General features: G+C 36.8%; 1 protein-coding gene and 1 non-coding gene across 6 annotated transcripts in view; both read right to left on the bottom strand.

Moving 5' to 3' along the window:
• FCHSD2 (FCH and double SH3 domains 2) overlaps positions 1 to 21,314 on the bottom strand; it is a 298,964-nt gene that overhangs the window by 52,312 nt on the left and 225,338 nt on the right. For 4 of the 5 annotated variants that reach the window (XM_019811869.2, XM_019811868.3, XM_019811870.3 and 1 more), the window contains 3 exons: positions 16,629 to 16,724; positions 15,288 to 15,359; positions 2,221 to 2,337 (listed from right to left, as the gene is read on the bottom strand). In XM_019811869.2, coding sequence (XP_019667428.1) covers positions 2,221 to 2,337; positions 15,288 to 15,359; positions 16,629 to 16,724 — 285 coding nt within the window. The remainder of the gene's footprint in view (positions 1 to 2,220; positions 2,338 to 15,287; positions 15,360 to 16,628; positions 16,725 to 21,314) is intronic. The other variant, XM_011286612.4, reaches the window with a different exon arrangement.
• On the bottom strand, positions 11,403 to 11,506 carry LOC111556901. Its single transcript, XR_002736607.1, has one exon. It is a non-coding gene; the product is annotated as a U6 spliceosomal RNA (small nuclear RNA).

Raw genomic sequence — 21,314 nt, 5'->3', positions numbered from 1 at the left:
AAGGCATTTTAATGCAACAGTCTCTTTACGTGTTTTACATTTTGACGTACAAAGCTGCAGTAATTAATCACTATTTATTGGATATATGGTAGACAGGTAACTTGTCTCTCTAGTTCACAAATTCTTTGACAGAGATATACTGTGTTACAGGCAAAAAGCCTTATCTGTCTATGGATCTCATTTAGATGACCAGATTCTAAAATTCAAACTGGAGTCTGATGCCAGGCTTTGGGGGATTTGGGTAAAAAGGGGAATTTTATTTTGCATGCAAGTGGGATGTGAACTATTATACCCAGAGGGTAGACTGTGGCTATTTTCAAAAAAAGTTACAATATTTCCCATTCCACATGTTCTTACAGAACCTTGCTGTTTCCCTACCAAGAAGTGGAGTTTATGTTCTCTCTCCTTGAACCTGGACAACAGGCCTTTGTGACTGCCTCAGTTAACAAAAATATGACACAAGTAGTATCATGTTATTTCTGAGGCTCGGCCAGAAAAGATAACATAGCTCCTTCCTGCCTCACTCTTGGACTCACACCTTTGAGGCCCTGTGCTACCATGTAAGAAATACAGCTAATCTAAAGCCACTGTGCTGGAGAGACTGAGATGCATGAGGAGCTCTACCAGTTCCAGCTCCCAGCTGTTCAAGTCTTCCTGTTCCAAGACCAGATATGTCAGTGGGCAAGTCTGTGAGGTGACTCCTGCAGTGGTCACTATCTGATTGCAACCACGTGGGAGACTCCCAAGTGAGAAGTGGCAAGCTAAGTCCATCCAATCCCCAGAGTGCTAAGAGACAAGTGAAATATGCTCTTTTTGTGGCATTAAGTTTTAGGTCATTTGTTTTACAGCATTAGATGAGGGGAACACTGAATGTGGGATGCCTGTGGGGATGTCCAAGCAGGTGAGAGGATATATGAATACACAGAAGAAAGGCCCAATGTTGAAGATCCTAATTTATGATTTGTTGGTAAGCGAAACCATGGCACTGGTTGACACTGCCAGTTAAGGGACTAAAGAATAAGAAAAGATAGCCTAGTACAGAAACCCAAGGAATTTAAATATTTAAATGTGGGGTGGAGAAAGAAGAACTTAGGAATTGCCACAGAGGCAGAAGGAAAACCAGGACAATGTTAAGACAGGGATAACTAGAGAAGAGAGTGTTTCAACACAAAGGGAGCTGTCAATTGTGATGAAACTGCCAACAGGTTTTAAGAAATAAAAGTGTCCATTTTGGATTTTGCAACATAGACATCATTGGTGATTTGGGCAAGTGCAGTCTGTATGGAGTGCAGGGAGAGGAAAGAAGGAAAAGTCCAAATGTTATGGGTGAGAGATTAGGAAATACAGATATTAAATATGGAAAATTCTTTTAATATGTTGGATATGAAGATAAACACAAAAATTATTAATAAAGGGAAATTAGAAAAAAATTTACTACACCTAAAGTAATTTCTTTGTGCTTAGAATTTAGTCTTGAAGATACATTTTTTTTGGTGTTTAATTTAATTTTTTAATTTAATTTAAATTTTTTATTAAGTAAACTCTATGTCCAACATGGGGCTCGAACTCATGACCCTGAGATCAAGAGTCACATGCTTTATTGACTGAGCCAGCTAGGCACCCCTTGAAGACACATTTTCATGGAATCTACAATTAAGACTTCAAAAAACTTGTCTAGGGAATTAAAAGCTTAATTCAACACAGGCATATCTCTTCCACTACCTGAAACACGGTAACACTATCACTAGGCTTTCTTAGGCAATTCTATGGCAAAAAAATAAATTACTATGCTGCTGCTTGAAGGGCTTAAGGAATTTTTTCTTTATTATAACTTATTTATGTATGTATGTATATATGCCTATTTATTTATTTTGGGAGAGACAAAGTGAGAGAGGGAAGGGGGAGAGAGGGAGAGAGTGAGAATCCCAAGCAGGCTCTGCACTGTCAGTGCAAGCCTGATGTGGGGCTTGATCTCAGGAACTGTGAAATCATGACCTGTACCGAAATCAAGAATCTGATGCTTAACTGACTGAGGCACCCAGGCGCCCCAGGCTTAAGGAATTTCCAAGCTAAGTAGATAGCTGAGAGCATACAGCTGAATGGTGAGAAATTACAGAAAAAAACGTAGGATATTTTTCACATTAATAGAACTCAACTCATTAAATTGGTTTGACATTTGGCTTAAGCTAAATATAGCCTAAGACTCTCTACTGCACTTACCCGTTGTTGGTGAACAATGTTTTTGTGCTCACGTGCCACACGTGTAGCCCATTTTCGAGCCTCCTTGTTTAGACTGTGCTCCTCTGTGGTTCCAGTTTCTGATTCTAATTGTCGGCTCTACAACGTAAGAGAGAACAGAGACCAAATACTGTTATCCGTACTGAACTCACTACTGTTTGTAAGTGGACCAGAGGGCCTTCACTTAATCAGCACTCTAACCAAGCCATGCTCCACTACTGTGGGAAGCAATGTCTCATGTCAGAACATCAGCAGAAAACTAAGAGGACAGAATGAAACCATAAATGACCACAGGTTTTTCTGTTTTGTTTTGTTTGTCTTATACTGCTTAATATCAAAGCTGCATCTCTAATACTGGGTGTGAAGAAAAGCTAGCTAACCAAAGAAGAAAAAAAAAAAGTATTCATGCCAATCTACTATGACATTAAATAGTTGCATAGTTGAAATGGAAACAACCCAATAGTTTCAATGGCATTAAAAAAAAGAATCAATGGGTAGAAGCACAAAGAACAAAATCATACAGTAACAGCAACAGAAGCTTTCTGTCCATGAAAATACTGGGTTTACTTTAGTTTTAGGTCCATAACCAATTCACCAAAACCCCTCAAACCAGTTTTTGCCCTTCCTCTGGACTTCAGTGTCATAGGAAATATAGGGGTGCTAGATTAAATGATCAGTAAGGGTTTCTTCTAGCCCTAAAATACTATTACTCTGTTTCACAAAGAACACACTTCAAAATCTAAATTAACAACAGTAATAGTTTAACTTCTACTGTACAAAGTATTGTGAAAAGTGTTTCATGTAATATTTACAACCTTATGAGATGGGTCATACAGCCACCTGATAGAAAAGAAAACTGAGGCTCAGAGAGGTTAAGTAAACTTTCTGGTGTCTACCAGATATTAATTGTTACGACTTTGATTATACAAGTCTGATTCCAGAATCAGAACTATTAACCAATAAACTATTTCAATTTCCCCTAAATTCTTAAGAACCCATGAAAAAATGTAAAATTGGGAAAGCAACAATTTCTTAAATATGAATTATCCAACGAAGATTTTAATAGAAGCAAAATTTACAGTGGATAGATTTTAGAAAACTGACTTTTCTAAGGCTACAAAGCTCAAAATTGGTAAAGGAGAATTTGTTAAACTGGATTAAAACAGTATTTCTGTTGGGAGGATTGTAGGCAAGGGTGAAAAACTTTTACTCTATGCAGACATTTCAGTTAAAGCTAGATTATACAATGATAAATGCATTGAAATAGAGGAAAAGAATCAAAATCAAAATCTAAGCAACTTCACAATTACATGTTATATTCCTTCTTTTACTTTTTAAATTTTTTTAAATTTATATCCAAATTAGCATATAGTGCAACAATGATTTCAGGACTAGATTCCTTAATGCCCCTTACCCATTTAGTCCATCCCCCCCTCCCACAACCCCTCCAGTAACCCTCTGTTTGTCCTCCATATTTCAGAGTCTCTTATGTTTTGTCCCCCTCCCTCTTTTTATATTATTTTTGTTTCCCTTCCCTTATGTTCATCTGTTTTGTCTCTTAAAGTCCTCATATGAATGAAGTCATATATTTGTCTTTCTCTAATTTTGCTTAGCATAATACCCTCCAGTTCCAACCATGTAGTTGTAAATTGCAAGATTTCATTCTTTTTGTTTGCCAAGCAATACTCATTGTGTGTGTGTGTGTGTGTGTGTGTATACACCACATCTTCTTTGTCCATTCATCCATCAATGGACATTTGGGCTTTTTCCATACTTTGGCTATTGTTGATAGTGCTGCTATAAACATGGGGATGCATATGTCCCTTCAAAACAGCACACCTGTATGCCTTGGATAAATACCTAGTAGTGCAATTTCTGGGTCATATGGCAGTTCTACTTTTAATTTTCTGAGGAACCTCCATACTATTTTCCAGAGTGGTTGCACCAGCTTGCATTCCCATACATTTTATATTCTGATTCATTCTTTGGGCTATTAGGAATCTGGGAATCACCTTTATTATTATATTTTGCTTTGTAAAAGGATCTAGGCATTTAAATTTTAATCCATCCTCAGAAATCAGGGTTAAAATGTTAATCCCTGGATGCAGACTTCAAGTGCAGCCTACATTAGTCAGAGGAATCTTATGTATAAATGGAATGCCAGAAATATGTATTTTCAAGAGCCCAGGTTTAGGTTTTTAAGTCAGACAGACTTAGTTTTAATCCTCTCTATGCTATTTGTTAGCTTTATGATCTTGGGCATGTTATTAATCTGAGTCTTACTTACATCTGAATATTGGTAAAAATGCCTATTTCATAAGGGTTATTAAGATAAATGAGTTCATATTATGAATATTCTCTTATAGTACATATACATATTAAGTATCCTATAAATGGTAATTGTTAATGCTAAAGACCCACGTGAAAATTACTTAAAACAAAATCTCATTACTGTTAACAAGAAATTCCAAATAATTTCTAGGTTCTTGCTAGCCCAATAAGTGAATCAGAAATAAGACTGAAGATATGTTGAAAGATCAAGGCAGATCTCAAAATGAATGAACTTCTAGGGAGTAGATCAGATGAGAAAGGAGACAGTTGATGGAGAAATTGGATTTTCATTACTGAGCAACATTTTAGGAATAGGTAAATGGGTTTAAATGTGCTAGTTGCAGATAAGGCCATAGCCCTACCTGTCCACATATAATTTGTGCCTTTTAATGGAATACTTCCCGTGCTTAAGAGCTGGGGAAGCAAAGATGGGTTTTCCCCCCTTTCTCTTTGGGTTTACTATTACTCAGACAGAAGTGCCCAATGGTCAGGACAGACAACAAATGCCACTGATTGGGAGATATGAGTTTATAGTTCAAATTCAGATTAATTTTTTTTCATGAATTTTACAATCAAGCCATGGAAAGACAAATGGAAGCAACCTACAACTCAGGTCTAGGCAAATGGGAATTTCATACACGGCAAACACGTCCCAGGGTGTTAAACAATACACAGAGAAATGTTCTACTGCCACCGCTATCATCTGAGATTGATATATATCAGGATCCAGTGTCGATCAGATGGTGGTGTTAGCAGTGGTTGATTCTACCAAAGAAACTGCTAGTGACTGCTTCTTTTTGAAATGTTAGCTAATTTAATCTTTAGTTCATTCTTTTAACATTTTTCCTTTACCTCTTAAAAATGTAGTTGAAACATACAAGAATAACATATATAAGCTATTCAACACAAATATTTCAAGAGCATTGTTATCTTCCTGAAGCAGAATATGAGAACTTAAAAATTATGTGCCAAACACTACTGTAGCCTAGCTCTGAAAAAATTCACTTGTTGAACTTGATTATTTTTAAAGAGACATAAATAACAATATCACAATTCTCAGAAAAATAGTGGCACAAAAATAATTCAAATAAATTATAAACTGAAGAGAAATGCTGTAAAAGGACTTTCCTATCAATTTTTAAGTATAGGGTAGGTAGTTTTTCATTTGCCATTTGTCAGATTGGGTTTTTGATAAGTTAGGTCCAGTAAATGTGATCCTTGAGATCTTCAGAAACATTAGATTTTAGAAATCATAGAAGTTTTAGTAAAAAAAACAACTACAAAAGCAAATAGGTCTTTTCCTGGGAAATAAATGTAAATCTAAAAACAAGCCTATGCTGTTCCCTCCAGATAATATAGCTTCCTTATTGTTTTTTGTATCAGTCTTCAAATCTCAGTTCAAGTGCTATGTTCTCTGTGAAACATTCCCTGACTTTGCAGAAAGACTCAGGGGGTCCTTCATTTTTTAACATATTTCCATTATATTAATTTATTCATTTTTTAGACATTTATTTACCTATTTTTTTTTTTTTTTGAGAGAGAACATGCACGTGTGTGCATACAGAAGGACAGAGGGAGAAGGAGAGAGAAAATCTCTCCATGCTCAGAAAGCACCGAGGCCAACACGGGGCTTAATCTCACAACTGAGAGATCATGACCTGAGATGAAATCAAGAGTTGGATGATTAACCGACTCAGTGATCTAGGTGCCCCTATTCACTTGTCAGACATTTATTGAGTGGCTACTGTCAGGCAAATATCACATTATACTGTGACTGCTGGCATGTATGCTTCCCATTTGTCTTTAGGCAATTTGAGGACTTGAACCCTCAGTTAAATTTGGCTAAACAAATAAAACCTAATGCCTTTATTCTAAAGTGAGGCCACCAGATTACTGGAATGGTGCTTAAAGAGATTACCAGACATAAACATACATTAGAATCAGTTCCTAACTGATAAAAGAAAGATTATTTTGTATACAGAAGAACAGAAGAAGAAAGAGAACTAATTTATTAAGTGTCATGTATTTTAATGTAGGTTCTCAAAGTGGACTTAATCAAGATTGAGATCCTTCTCTCCCTTGTACAATAAAAGGATTCCTTTTTCTTCTTTAAATGCCCACTATAAAATTCATTCAAAATAGAAAACTGAGGAAGGAAATTTTTTTGGATCTCCAAATTAAGGGATTTTTATAACTTTTATTTTATGAAATTTATTTGTTCCTTAAAAAGTAGCCATTGAAATCTGAAGTACATTTATTCTTCAAATACATTTACATTGTATGTTTATTCCCCAAAGGGACCTGGCTGTGTCATCCTGACTAGCATATTTCACCTCCTCTCTAGGCCTTAGCTTTCTCACCTGAAAATCAAGACATCTAAAGATGAGATGAAATCTCAGATTCTTACTACTGCTGCAATTAAGTTTAATATAACAGACTGACTCATGCCTTATCTGTAAGCAGTGGTAACACTGTGTTTCTCTGGGCAAGAGACTCAGAGAGGGGCACCTGGGTGGCTCAGTAAGTTAAGTGTCTGACTTTGGCTCAGGTCATGATCTCTCAGTTGGTGAGTTCAAGCCCCACGTCAGGCTCTGTGCTGACAGCTGGATCCCGGAGGCTGATTCAGATTCTGTGTCTCCCCCTCTCATGCTCTGCCTCTCAATGATAAATAAATGTTAAAAAAAAAAAAAAAAAAAAGAGAGAGACTCAGCGATTAGCTATTCTGCTACTGCTCCGAGCACCAAATGTCTTCTTAGCATCATCTGAAAGCCTAGCCTAACGCAAGAGTAGAAGGGCCTCTATAAAATTTTAAAAAATATTTGGGGCACCTGGGTGGCTCAGTTAAGCATCCAACTCTTGATTTTGGCTCAGGTCATACATAATCCCATGGTTTGCAAAATCCAGCCTAGTGCTGGACTGTGCTGGCAGTGCAAAGCCTGCTTGGGATTCTTTCTCTCTCTCCCTCTTTGCCCCTCCCTGCTTGGTGCTCATGCTCTCTCTCTCTCAAAATAAATAAATTTTTAAAGATTTAAAAAACATTCTTAAAACATAATTGTAATTTTAAATTCATGACAGGACATAATTCTTAGGAGGCACTGGGGATGAGCAATATAAAAACTATTTGGGGCACCTTGGTGGCTCAGTCCATTAAACATCCAACTTTGGCTCAGGTCATGATTTCATATTTTGTGGGTTCGGGCCCTGCGCTGGGCTCTGTGCTGACAGCTCAGAGCCTGGAGCCTGTTTCAGATTCTGTGTGTCCCTCTCTCTCTCTGCCCCTTCCCTGCCTACACTTTGTCTCTCTCTCTCGCTCTCAAAAATAAACATAAAAAAAAATTTTGTTTTAACTATTTGATGGGAGGTGCAGGATGTCAAATCTCTGAGATAGTCAGGAACTGTAGATACTGCAAATATTAGATAGCCATGACATAATGAGAAAAAAAGTTTAATTCATGTCTGTATAAGTCTATTTACATAGAGCTCTGGGTCCACATCGACATAAGTATGTTCCTGCAGAGCAATGTTTAGAAGGCTACTAACAAAATCCTATCAGTGGTTACCTTTGAATAGTGACAGTTCAGGTGAAAACTTCCTATTTTATGCTTTTTTATAATTAGAAAACCATAAAGTTATGTTAATTTTTTAAAAGGGTACCATTTATTGCATATTTAAGCTCTCTGCTAACTGCTTTACATGTATTATTTCATTAATTCTCAAAATAATCCTAATAGAGATTCTCAATTTATAGGTATGGAATTCTAGGCTTAGAAATGGTATGTGTCTTTCCTAAAGCCATTAAGTGGCAAATTTAGAGCTTATATTGAGATCTTTTTGACTTCAGATTCCTTGCTATCTTATGACCTAATATGTCTTATGTCCCAATGCTAATATTGATAAAATAGACAAAGGCAGTAATATTGAAAAAAGGCATTCCTAAAATACAAATTTCCTTTGAATGAAACTTTGGGTAGGTATTTACTTAGAGGTAAGACATCCTTTTTTTTTTTTTTTTTAAAGTTTATTTATTTATTTTGAGATAGCACTAGCAGGGGAGGGGCAGAGAGAGAGGGAGAGAGAGAAAATCCCAAACAGGCTCTGCACTGTCAGCACAGAGCCTGATGTGGGGCTTGGACTTACGAACTGTGAGATCATGACCTGAGTCAAAACCAAGAGTCTGATACTTAACCGACTGAGTCACCCCGATGCCCCTGATTTCATTTTGTTTTTAGAAAAACAAAAGCCAAACTATTTCAAATGAGTTTAAGAAGGCCTTCAGAGACTAGCAATATTAAAATTTTTGAATTATTTTTTTTTAAATATGAAATAATTATTGTCAATCTGGTTTCCATACAACACCCAGTGCTCATCCCAACAGGTGCCCTCCTCAATGCCCATCACCCACTTTCCCCTCCCTCCCACCTCCCATCAACCCTCAGTTTATTCTCAGTTTTTAAGAGTCTCTTATGGTTTGGCTTCCTCCCTCTCTTTTTTTTTTCCCCTCCCCTCCCCTATGGTCTTCTGTTAAGTTTCTCAGGATCCACATAAGAGTGAAAACATATGGTATCTGTCTTTCTCTGTATGACTTATTTCACTTAGCATAAAACTCTCCAATTCCATCCACGTTGCTACAAAAGGCCATATTTCATTCTTTCTCATTGCCACGTAGTATTCCATTGTGTATATAAACCACAACTCCTTATTTATCATTAAAAGTTTTTTAAACAATGTTTATTTATTTTTGAGAGAGACAGAGTGCAAGCCGGGGACGGGCAGAGAGAGAGGGACACAGAATATAAAGCAGGTTCCAGGCTCTGAGCTGTCAGCACAGAGCCCAAGACAGGGCTTGAACCCACAAATCGTGTGATCGTGACCTGAGCCAAAGTTGGATGCTTAACTAACTGAGCCACCCAGGTGCCCCTGGCTTCCTTTTTCAACATTACTGTGGCTACTTGGGGTCTTTTCTGGTTTCATACAAATTTTGAATTGTTTGTTCTAGCTCTGTGAAGAATGTTAGTGTTATTTTGACAGGCATTGCATTGGCTGTATAGATTGCTTTGGGTAGTATTGACATTTTAACAGTATTTGTTCTTCTAATCCATGAGCATGGAATGTTTCTCCATTTCTTTGTGTCTTCTTCAATTTCTTTCATCATTAGCTTTCTAGAGGTTTTAGCATACAGATCTTTTACCTCTTCAGTTAGGTTTATTCCTAGGTATTTTATGGTTTTTGGTGGAAGGGTAATGGGATTGATTCCTTGGTTTCTCTTTCTGCTGCTTCATTATTGTATAGAAATGCAACTGAGTTTTGTACGTTAAGTTACCAATTTTTATATAATATAGTATTAAAAGTCTTTTCAAATTTATAAAGTTATTAAATAACTTTAAAGATATTTCAGTTCACTTTAAGATTAACGTAGGGACACAGCAATGTTCAGAAAGTTATCAGAGCATATGCTCAGAAGGGCAAGTGAGTAGGGACAGATAAGCTGATTTTCACACAAGAAACATTGTCATTATTTTTCAACTCTGTTACCAAAATATAACCATTCAAAAGAGAGATAAAGAGATGGTCATATGTGATGAATGAAAACCAAGAATACAGTAAAATACAAGCATTTCAAACCAATTTCAAAAAAAGATAACGTGGGGTGCCTGGGTGGCTCAGTCGGTTAAGCGTCCCACTTCGGCTCAGGTCATGATCTCGTGGTCTGTGAGTTTGAGCCCCGCATCAGGCTCTGTGCTGACAGCTCAGAGCCTGGAACCTGCTTCGGATTCTGTGTGTCTCTCTCTCTCTCTCTGCCCCTCCCCTGCTCATGCTCTGTCTCTCTCTGTTTCAAAAATAAATAAATGTTAAAAAAAATTAAAAAAAAAGATAACATTAGGGTTGATAAGCCAATGTCATGTGCCAGGAACAATCTAGTTATTAACCCTCATTCAAGGGATTTGCACTACTTGTATTTTTTAGTTTATATTTATTGTGCTAAATATTTAATCCATTTTATTTTTTATGAAATTTAACAATATACCGTTATTTCAAGAAAGTTAATTTTCACTTCTTCTGAAAAGGGCTTTTGCAAGTAAAAAGCATCTGGATTTTTATAGGTTATTGTATTTCTAGTACTCGTGTTTATATAGGTTCACAATCCCATAATTTTGAAATTCAAAATACTTGGAAAATCAGGTTTTACTTTTTAGTTAAGTTTGGAGTCACAGCTCATTTAGGGCAAAATCTGACTTGAACTGAAGAGAGGTTATTTATAATTCTTATTTATTTTACTTAGTACGCCTATTCAAATGTTTTACTGCAAAAATACTGTGCTTGATCAGGGAGTTCTTCCCCATACCTTGCTAGGGTGTTATACAATATACGATATACAGAAAACTCTTCTAAAACCTAAAATTTTTATTTTATTTTACTTTTATTTTATTTTTTAAAAGATTTTATTTTTGGGGTGCCTGGGTGGCTCAGTCGGGTAAGCATCCAACTTCAGCTCAGATCATGATTTCATGGTTTGTGGGTTCGGGCCCCGTGTCAGACTCTGTGCTGACAGCTCAGAACCTGGAGCTGCTTCGGATTCTGTGTCTCCTTCTCTCTCTGTCCCTCCCCTGCTCACACATGCACTCTCTCTCTCTCCCTCTCTCTCTCAAAAATAAACAAACATTAAAAAAAAAGATTTTATTTTTAAGTAATCTCTACACTCAATGTAGGCTCAAACTCACAGCCCCCATATCAATAGTCATATGCTCTACCAACTGAGCCTGCCAGGCACCCCTAAAAATCCTAAAAATGGTACCTATGTTATTGATTGATTGATTGAAAATATTTTGTTTTTAAAAAATAGGGAACGCTTCATGAATTTGTGTGTCATCCTTGAGCAGGGACCATGCTAAACTTCTCTGTATTGTCCCAATTTTTGTATATGTACTGCTGAAAGCACCGAAAAATTCTGATTTTTGAAACACACCTGACCTGAAGACTTCTTTTTTTTTTTTTATTTTTTTTTTACGTTTATTTATTTTTGAGACAGAGAGAGACAGAGCGTGAATGGGGGAGGGGCAGAGAGAGAGGGAGACACAGAATCGGAAGCAGGCTCCAGGCTCTGAGCCATCAGCCCAGAGCCCGACGCGGGGCTTGAACTCACGGACCGTGAGATTGTGACCTGAGCTGAAGTTGGCCGCTCAACCGACTGAGCCACCCAGGCGGCCCGACCTGAAGACTTCTGATGAGAGATTGTGGCCCTCTAAGCCACATGTTCTAAATATATAGCACAACTTGGAAAGAAGTGGAGCAGACTACACTTGGATGGCAGCTTTTGTGCTTAGAAGAGATGCAGGAACTCATCTGGATAGCTGGGTTAAGTGTGTACAGTCTCTTAGGGAAGCACACTAGAAGTGTTAGAATACCAAAAGTAATTCTAAGAGACAATCATGCCCTTCAGTAATGACATAAAAGCAAAATGAAAAACAATAAAAATGCTTGTATCTGACATTCTAAACAGATCTTGAGGCATGACTGGTTGGAAAAGCCACATGAGAATATGTCTTTATTTTTGTAGCTCTCACAGAGACTTTGCTTTAAGAGCTATAATCTCAGGCCAGATAAAAAAATGAATGTTCCAGTCTCCTTACTGTCGGTACCAAGGCATCTATGGAAAGCTCTGGATACATGTGGATGGTTAGAGAAAGCACCAAACCAGAGAAAGCACCAAGACTCACTATATAGGTGGTAGGTTTTCAACAAAGAGCAAGTAAGTCCTTTTTGAAGAACACAGGACAGCCTCCTCTGAACAGCTGACTGCCAGCACTGCTGTTTCTGGAGAGCAACACTCAGGTCTATAATCGGAGCCTTTCATTTTTGGATACTGTGGTCAGTATACGGGTAGGAGGATGGTACCTATTTACCCACGAGTAGGATTTTCCACAAATTCTCTATCACAGTGCTATCATGTTCAGGTGTCAATGCTATAGCACTGCATATGCAATGCAAGATTTCCAATAGCAGATAAAGCCACTCATTAACAATGAGAATTTTCAGGTAATTTACCTGTAGGGTATATTGATCCCATATAATCTTGTATAGACAAGGATAATTTTTGGTAAATATTTATTTTTTCTTGGTTTATTGAGAAATAATTGACATACATCACTGTATAAGTTTAAGGTATACAGCATGTTGGTTTGATTTATATATATTGAACATATTTTTAATAGATGCATAAAATGCCACACTTAAGTGAAAATTTAATGTGCAAAAGTCCTAAATTACAGCAAATGGCTATTTTACTTACTATAACTTTTATTTACTTATTTTTTTATTTATTTTTGAGAGGGTACAAGTGGGGATGAGTGGGAGGGGGACAGAGGATCTGAAGCAGGCTCTGAGCTGATAGGTTGAAAGCAGCAAGCCCAATACAGGGCTTGAACTCACAAACAATGAGATCCCGACTTGAGTCAAAGTCAGATACTCAGCTGACTGAGCCACCCAGGTGCCCCTTACTATAACTTTTAATTTTTAGACAGTAGAATTAAATATCACAAGTAGTGGCTAAAATAACAGGAAAAGATCATATATCAGGAATTTGTCAGCTTTTTTTTTTTTTTTATATTTGTGACACTGTGATAAAAATGTCAGTTTGTGATATCTGTGAAGATCTTATTATTTGCAGTTCAGGAAAAGGTATTCTCATCCTCACCAGAAAATTTGGGAGAAAAGTTTCCTTAGGTTTTTTCTGTCTTTATATGTAGACATGTGTGTTTCCTGTATTATACCATCCCATCCCAGGCTGAAATAGGACAGGAGGTCCTTTTCATAGGATGTGAGGAAATGTCCTTAAAGGCACACATCACTAGTTCTGGTAATGGAAGGGACATTGAGATGTATGTAGGGCAGACGTACTGAAAAGTACCAGTTATGTTCTTATGATAAGAGTAAGAATGGACACTAATTGTTTGCTACTGGCCGTTGTTTATTCCACACAGATTGCCTTTTAAGTTCATAAACTATTAACAGAGAGGTTGATGAGATCTACATTGTGGAATAAAAAGGGAGAGCAGAAGTCCCAAGGGACAATCAATACGGGACTTAAGAGCAGAGGGGCCAGGATTACAAAAGTGTTGTAAGATTTCATTATCTTTATAATGTCTTCCATATTTGATATTTTGGTATTTCCTATAGCAATTAGGGGCAAAACCTAAAAAAGTGAAATATGATTGTCTTGTAGAAAGATGGGGGGGGGGGGGAAGACAGTCAACATTTATTCGGTACCACCTATATGCTAGGCATATAGAGTCAAATGCTTAAAGAAGCTCATTTAATTTTCAAACCAAGTAAAGTTTTTAACATTTTATATCTGACAAAGCTGAATCAGAGAGGTGAAATATATATAAACACATAAATAAAGTAAGCACAGCTAGCAAATGGCATAGCTAGGATTTGACTCCAAAGCCCATGATTTCTCACTGTACGACACCTGTATGAATCTCTAACACAAGCATGACCCATTTGACAGCTGAATGACTCTCCAAAATTGAGGTCTTAATATATGTACTTGTCAATTCTCCCTCATAGAACATCCTATTTTGGGGAAGGAGGAAGGGAAATTTCAGGGTACATCTCATATCCTTCTTGGAATAATCTTGCATTAAAAACTTTCAGCAAAAAAAGGTGAAAATTACTCTTTCTAGAAAGGATTTTTGACTTACTGGTATCATCTGAAAAATGTTATTTGAGGATATAAAGACAGGACACTTTGGAAATCAGTAACTCTATATGGAAATAAAGACAAGGAATTCTTTCAGTGTTAACCATGAGATAGCAATTATGTCACATGAAACAAAACTTGCCACTCATCATTGTTACTCATAACCATTGTGTCTTTATAAAACCATTTTGCTCAGTTTTTTCTTTTTTTTTTTGTATATCATTTTAAGGCATAAGTCAAAATAATCATATATTGGGGCGCCTGGGTGGCTCAGTCGGTTAAGCGTCCGACTTCAGCTCAGGTCATGATCTCGCAGTCTGTGAGTTTGAGCCCCACGTTGGGCTCTGTGCTGACAGCTCGGAGCCTGGAGCCTGTCTCAGATTCTGTGTCTCCCTCTCTCTCTCTGACCCTCCCTGCTTCATGCTCTCTCTCTCTCTGTCTCAAAAATAAACAAATGTTAACAAAATTAAAAAAAATCATATATTAAAATAAAATGACAAGAAATTTCGATTCAACAGCAAGTAAAAGATAAACCAAAAAAAAAAAAAAAAAAGGCGGGTGGGGGGTAACAATCATTTCATGTCTTAATTAACTTTGACAGTAATATGTGACTGTTTTCATTTGGACAGTTTGGACTTTTGCAGGAAAAATACTGCAATTTGAACTGGGTCATATTAAAAAAGGCTTCGGTTTTCTCCTTGATAAAGGCAAGATTAGCTCTACAATCCTTTCCAGCACATCTGTTGAGGAAAACTAAGGTGCTTCAGACAAGATGAAAAATGAGAAGTTCAATCTTTTCACTATAAATAGGAAAGGAAAACCTTAATTTATATTAAGGAAAATGGAAAGCCCCAGTTTATGCATTCAGTGGCCTCTTACACACACACACACACACACACACACACACACACACACACACACACACACGTTCTTAATCCCAATACCAGTCCCACCCTTCATTAACATGCAAACCCACACATCCCATCTCCCCCACCCTTGACCCACACCCCCCATATACCTCAGCTATGGTCATTCTCAGAGCACTGACAGGGGAGAGCTCAATATCCACCAGCTGGGCAGCTTTTAAACTCTGCCCAGTAAAGATTGCACAAGGACAGAAAACAGCATAGTTAGAATCTTCAGGTTAACAGGGACACACAGCTAAGAACATTTAGCACAGTGTCTAGAAACAAAGGAGGATTTCAGATTGTAGTTGAGCCTTGGACAAGTAAGACGAGAGTCTACAGTTATTCTGAGTTTTTGAGGAAAATGGGCAAAGATAAAATAATTTAGTATTAGTCACAGTTTTAAGTCAAGCTTGGTGAACCTGTCCATACCCCATATCTTCTATTGCCCAGCTTTATTCCTTTCAGCTAAAGAAGTCAAATTATAGGACAACGTCACTGGGTGATTAAGCAAAAGCAGATTGATAAAAAGGGCACTAATATAAAGGGCAAGAGTTACAATCTAGAGAAAAATGCTGATTTCCTACATTTCTTTACATAGCCACTAACAGGGCTCCTTAAAATGTAAGAAAAGTAATGAAGATATCTCCAGCAAAGATTTCTATTAAACTGATAGCATGAAATTCTGAGATCATAAATTCCCCTGGTTCTGATTCTAGGTTTACTAAGAGACCTTATGAATAAAATTTGACTTCCCTCTTGGCCTGCCTACATGGAATGAATGTGCTAGATATGCCAACATGTGCTTTTTCAACTTGTAGAAGTTGACTGCCTTTCTTTATGTTATCAAATTAGCATTTTGGTTCTATTTTTTTTTAATTTAAATAATGGCAAACAATTTTCATTAGCTCAAGGATAAAATGTATGTTTAATGTCTGCTTTTTCAAAATTGCCAATTTGGCATTTATGTTAATGCTCTGACATTCTAAGAAATCTGAAAGGAATTATAAAGGGCCTGTAATTTTTTTAAAAGCCAAACAAAATATTTGCAGGCACATATTCACTCCTCTGTTTATTGATTCTATTCTGGTTAAAATTTAACCACTGGTTTCTTTGGAACTATGCACATGTGAAGAATTTCATGGATAGAAAGTATGATTTATATTTAAATTGAAAAAAAAATTATTGAGTACTTTTTCTTCTTCCCTCAGTTCAGTTTGCAGGTTTCCAGTACCGTGTCTTATAATTTAACCTTGTTTAAGTTGCTGGCATAAAGATACTGGGTTTTAGTCACATTTTAGAAAGAAGAAATGTCAGTTTCTCTGCATACTCACAGTTTTGTTATAAAATTAAGGAGACACACACTCAGCTTTTTCTGTCTAGTCCGAGGATAACAGTCATTTGAGCACAAACATTGCTTAAACAAATGGAATGAAAATCTGGAATTCCCTTACAGTATCACTGTCGCAGGGTTGGAACTGGAAGGGCTGGGGTTTGTGAAATACAGCATTCTCTTGTAAAAACAGCTGAAGATTATAGTCCCGTACGACCTAAAGAGAAAATAAAGTATCTTTAAGTCTTACTAAGGTTAAGATATCCAGTAATTGTATTTTAAAGTTTAAGACTTATTCTGCTGCTTTCCAAAAATGAGAAATCATCCAACACCATGTGACCAAAAGAAAATGATAATTATCCATTTTTTTTTCATTTTAGATAAGAGTTGTTACTTGTATGTCCTATTTTCTCAATAGTCTAAATATGGAAAGTACTAGTTTAGAAACTAGCCCAGATTTTGGGACTAAAAAATATACAATATTTTAAGACAGCAAAAAGATAGTGATTATACAAAAAGCTGTTCTTTTTAATGGGGGCAGCGGAATGAAAATAGGAAACCACATTAGTCTCTTAGGTCTCTCCCAGTTATAAAATTTTGTAGACTTCTTAATGTCTGCTATATGGAGATTGTCGCCCACTAGGAAACTGCTAGATAACACTCTACATAGCACAAAATCGCATTCAAAAAAAATTTTTTTTGAGCAGGCTCCATGCCCAAAGTGGGGCTTGAATTCACGACCCTGAGATCAAGAGTTGCATGCTCTACTGACTGAGCCAGCCAGAAACCCTACCAAATATTATTTTTATAGTATTTCTTGCCACCTTTTCTAGGTGGTTATTATTATTATTTTTTAAGATTTTAAAAAATCTTTAAGTAATCTCTATACACCCAAGACGGGGCTTGAACTTACAACCCCCAAATCAAAAGTTATATGCTCCACTGACTGAGTCAGCCAGGTGCCCCTAGGAAGTTACATTCTAACTACCATCTTATTGCATACCAATAAGACAGACTAAAAGGAATTCATATAGAAGGGGAATTCTGATACACAGAATGCAGCAAAACAGTACAGAAAGCCATCTGAAAAGACTTCATTGCATTATATACCCTGGGAATGAATGGAAATCAGCAACATTTGATTGTGCAGAAACCTATTTTCCATTTTGCTACAGTGCTTACTTACCCTTTACTTATCTTTCATTAGCACTTCTGCCAGAGGATGGGCAGAATATGAAAAATTTCAAGAAGCTCTGTAGCTATACCTTAGTAGTCCTCAGAAAAGGGTTTACTGAGAATATGGAGAAAGTAGGGGGTTATATTTTACATTTTATTTACCAGCACAAATCCAGTTCCCTATCGCTCATTCAGCAATTTATTGAGAGAGCTTACCAAACCCAATGTTCAATGCAGTGATGAGGGGAGAATACAGATGAATAAAGATGAATACACAAGGTTAATATCTTCAAGGAATTTATAATCTGGAAAGTGGGAGACCCAGACAATACACAGTTAAGTACACCGTGGAAGTATGTAGAGGGTACTTAGAGAACACAAAAGAGGATGATATTTAATCCAGACTGACGGGGTGAGATGGGGTGAGCAGAGTTTGGGAAAATTTTGTCAGGCAAGGCTGGCTGAATAAACATCTTCTCAAAGGGAAATGTGTTTTTTTTTCTTTTCCTGGATTCCAGTTTTAAGCTGTGAAAGCTCTTGACACAGCCCTAAGAGCCTCACTAATCATCATGCAAAAAAAGTTAAGAGGATCATCCTTCTAGTTACAACCTTTTTTACATTTTTAACTTTATTATAACATATATAAAACTAGAGACAACTGTATAATGTATCCCCACATAACCATCATCCAACTTCCAAAAATGGCCCCTCCTGCCCAATCTTGTTTCATTAATAGATCCAACTATCTCTTCCACCCCCAACTATACTGAAGCAAGTCTCAGACATATGCCTTAATCCATAATATTTCAATATGATATCTAAAATACAAGGACTCTTTTAAAAAACATACCCATCCAGGGGCACCTGGGTGGCTCAGTTGGTTATGCATCTGACTCCTGATTTTGGCTCAGCTCATGATCTCTCAGTTTGTGAGTTTGAGCCCTTCATCAGGCTCTGAGCTGACAGCGTGGAGCCTGCTTAGGATTCGCTCTCTTTCTCTCTCTTTCTCTGCCTCTCCCCCTCTTGTGCTGTCTCTGTCTCTAAATAAATAAACTTAAAAAAAAAAAAAACATGCTCACAAATTCTTATCTTTCAGTACTCACTCTAAATGTCAATGGACTAAATGTCCCAATCAAAAGACACAGGATAACAGAATGGATAGGAAAACAAGATCTATCTATATGCTGTTTACCAGAGACCCACTTTAGACCTAAGGACACCTTCAGATTGAAAGTAAGGTAATGGAGAACCATCTATCATGCTAATGGTCAACAAAAGAAAGCCAGGGTAGCCATACTTATATCAGACAATCAGACTTTAAAATAAAGACTGTAACAAGAGATGAAGAAGGGCATTATATCATAATTAAGGAAGGGGTCTATCCACCAAGAAGATCTAAGAATTGTAAGCATTTAGGCTCCAAATTTGGAGGTACCCAAATATATAAATCAATTAATCACAATATAAAGAAACTCATTGATAAGAATACCATAATAATAGGGGACTTCAACACCCCACTAACAGCAATAGATAGATCATCTAAATAGACAATGAACAAGGAAACAATGGTTCTGAATGACACACTGGACCAGACAGACTTAACAGATATATTCAGAACATTTCATCCTAAAGCAGTAGAATACACATTCTTCTCCAGTGCACATGGAACGTTTTCCAGAATAGATCACATACTGGGGTACAAAAAGATCAAGATCATACTGTGCATATTTTCAGACCACAATGCTATGAAACTTGAAATCAACCACAAGAAAAAATGTGGAAAGATAACAAATACTTGGAGACTAAAGACCATCATACTATAGAATGAATGGGCTAACCAAGAAGTTAAAGAGGAGATTAAAAAGGACATGGAAGCCAATGAAAATAATAACACCACAGCTCAAAACCTCCAGGAGACAGCAAAGGTGGTTATAAGAGGAAAGTATATAGCAATCCAGGCCTTCCTAAAGAAGGAAGATCTCATATATACAACCTAACCTTACACCTTACAGATATGGAAAAAGAACAGCAAATAAAACCCCAAACCAGCAGAAGACAGGAAATAATAAAGACTAGAGCAGAAATCAGTGCTATCGAAACTAAAAAAACAGTAGAACAGATCAATGAAGCCAGAAGCTGGTTCTTTGAAAGAATTAACAAAATTGATAAGCCCCTAGCCAGTTTGATCAAATAGAAAAAGGAAAGGACCCAAATAAATAAAATCAATAATGAAAGAGGGGAGATCACAACCAACATAGCAGAAATATAAACAATAATAAGGGAATATTATGAGCAATTATGTGCCAATAATATGGGCAATCTGGAAGAAATGGACAAATTCCTAGAAACATATACACTACCAAAACTGAAACAGGAAGAAATAGAAAATTTGAACAGACCCTTAACCAGTTAAGAAATCGAATTATTAATTAAAAATCTCCCAAAAAACAAGAGTCCAGGGCCAGATAGATGGCTTTCCAATAGAATTCTACCAAACATTTAAAGAAGAGTTAACAACTATTCTCTTGAAGCTGTTCCAAAAAATAGAAATGGAAGGAAAACTTCCAAACTCTTTTTATGAAGCCAGTGTTACTTTGATTCCAAAACAAGACAAAGACTCCACTAAAAAGGAGAACTATAGACCAATTTTTCTGATGAACATGGATGCAAAAATCCTCAACAAAATACTAGCCAAATGGATCCAACAATACATTAAAAAAATTATTCACCATGACCAAGTGGGATTTACACCTGGGATGCAGGGCTGGTTCAAAATCTGCAAAACAATCAACATGATTCATCACATCAATAAAAGAAAGGACAAAAACCACATGATCCTCTCAATAGATGCAGAGAAAGCATCTGACAAAATACAGCATCCTTTCATGATAAAAACCCTCAAGAAAGTAGAGATAGAAGGAGCATACCTTGAGATCATAAAAGCCATATATGAAAGACCCAATGCTAATATCATCTTCAATGGGGAAAAACTGAGAGCTTTCCCCCTAAGGTCAGGAACAAGCCAGGGATGTCCACTCTTGTCACTGTTACTCAACACAGTATTGGAAATCATAGCCTCAGCAATCAGACAACACAAAGAAATAAAAGGCATCCAAATCAGCCAGGAGGAGGTCAAACTTGCACTCTTTGCAGATGACATGATACTCTATATGGAAAACCCAAAAGATTCCACCAAAAAACTGCTAGAACTGATCCATGAATTCAGCAAAGTCGCAGGATATAAAATCAATGCACAGAAATCGGGTGCATTCCTATACACCAATAATCAAGCAACAGAAAGAGAAATCAAGGAATTGATCCCATTTACAACTGCACCAAAACCCATAAAATACATAGGAATAAATCTAAGAGGTGAAAAATCTACACACTGATAACTATAGGAAGCTTATGAAAGAAATTGAAGAATATGCCAAAAAATGGAAAAAATATTCCATGTTCCTGGATAGGAAGAACAAATATTGTTAAAATGTCCATACTACTCAAAGCAATCTACACGCTCAATACAATCCCTAATAAAATAATACCAGCATTCTTCACAGAGCTAGAACAAACAATCCGAACATTTGTATGGAATGAGAAAAGACCCCGAATAGCCACAGAAATCTTGAGA

This window comes from Felis catus, chromosome D1 (assembly GCF_018350175.1).
Source record: "Felis catus isolate Fca126 chromosome D1, F.catus_Fca126_mat1.0, whole genome shotgun sequence".
Classification (NCBI taxonomy): domain Eukaryota; kingdom Metazoa; phylum Chordata; class Mammalia; order Carnivora; family Felidae; genus Felis; species Felis catus.
Note: the sequence above shows the minus strand (reverse complement) of the source record. Positions and strands in the feature narration are given on the sequence as shown.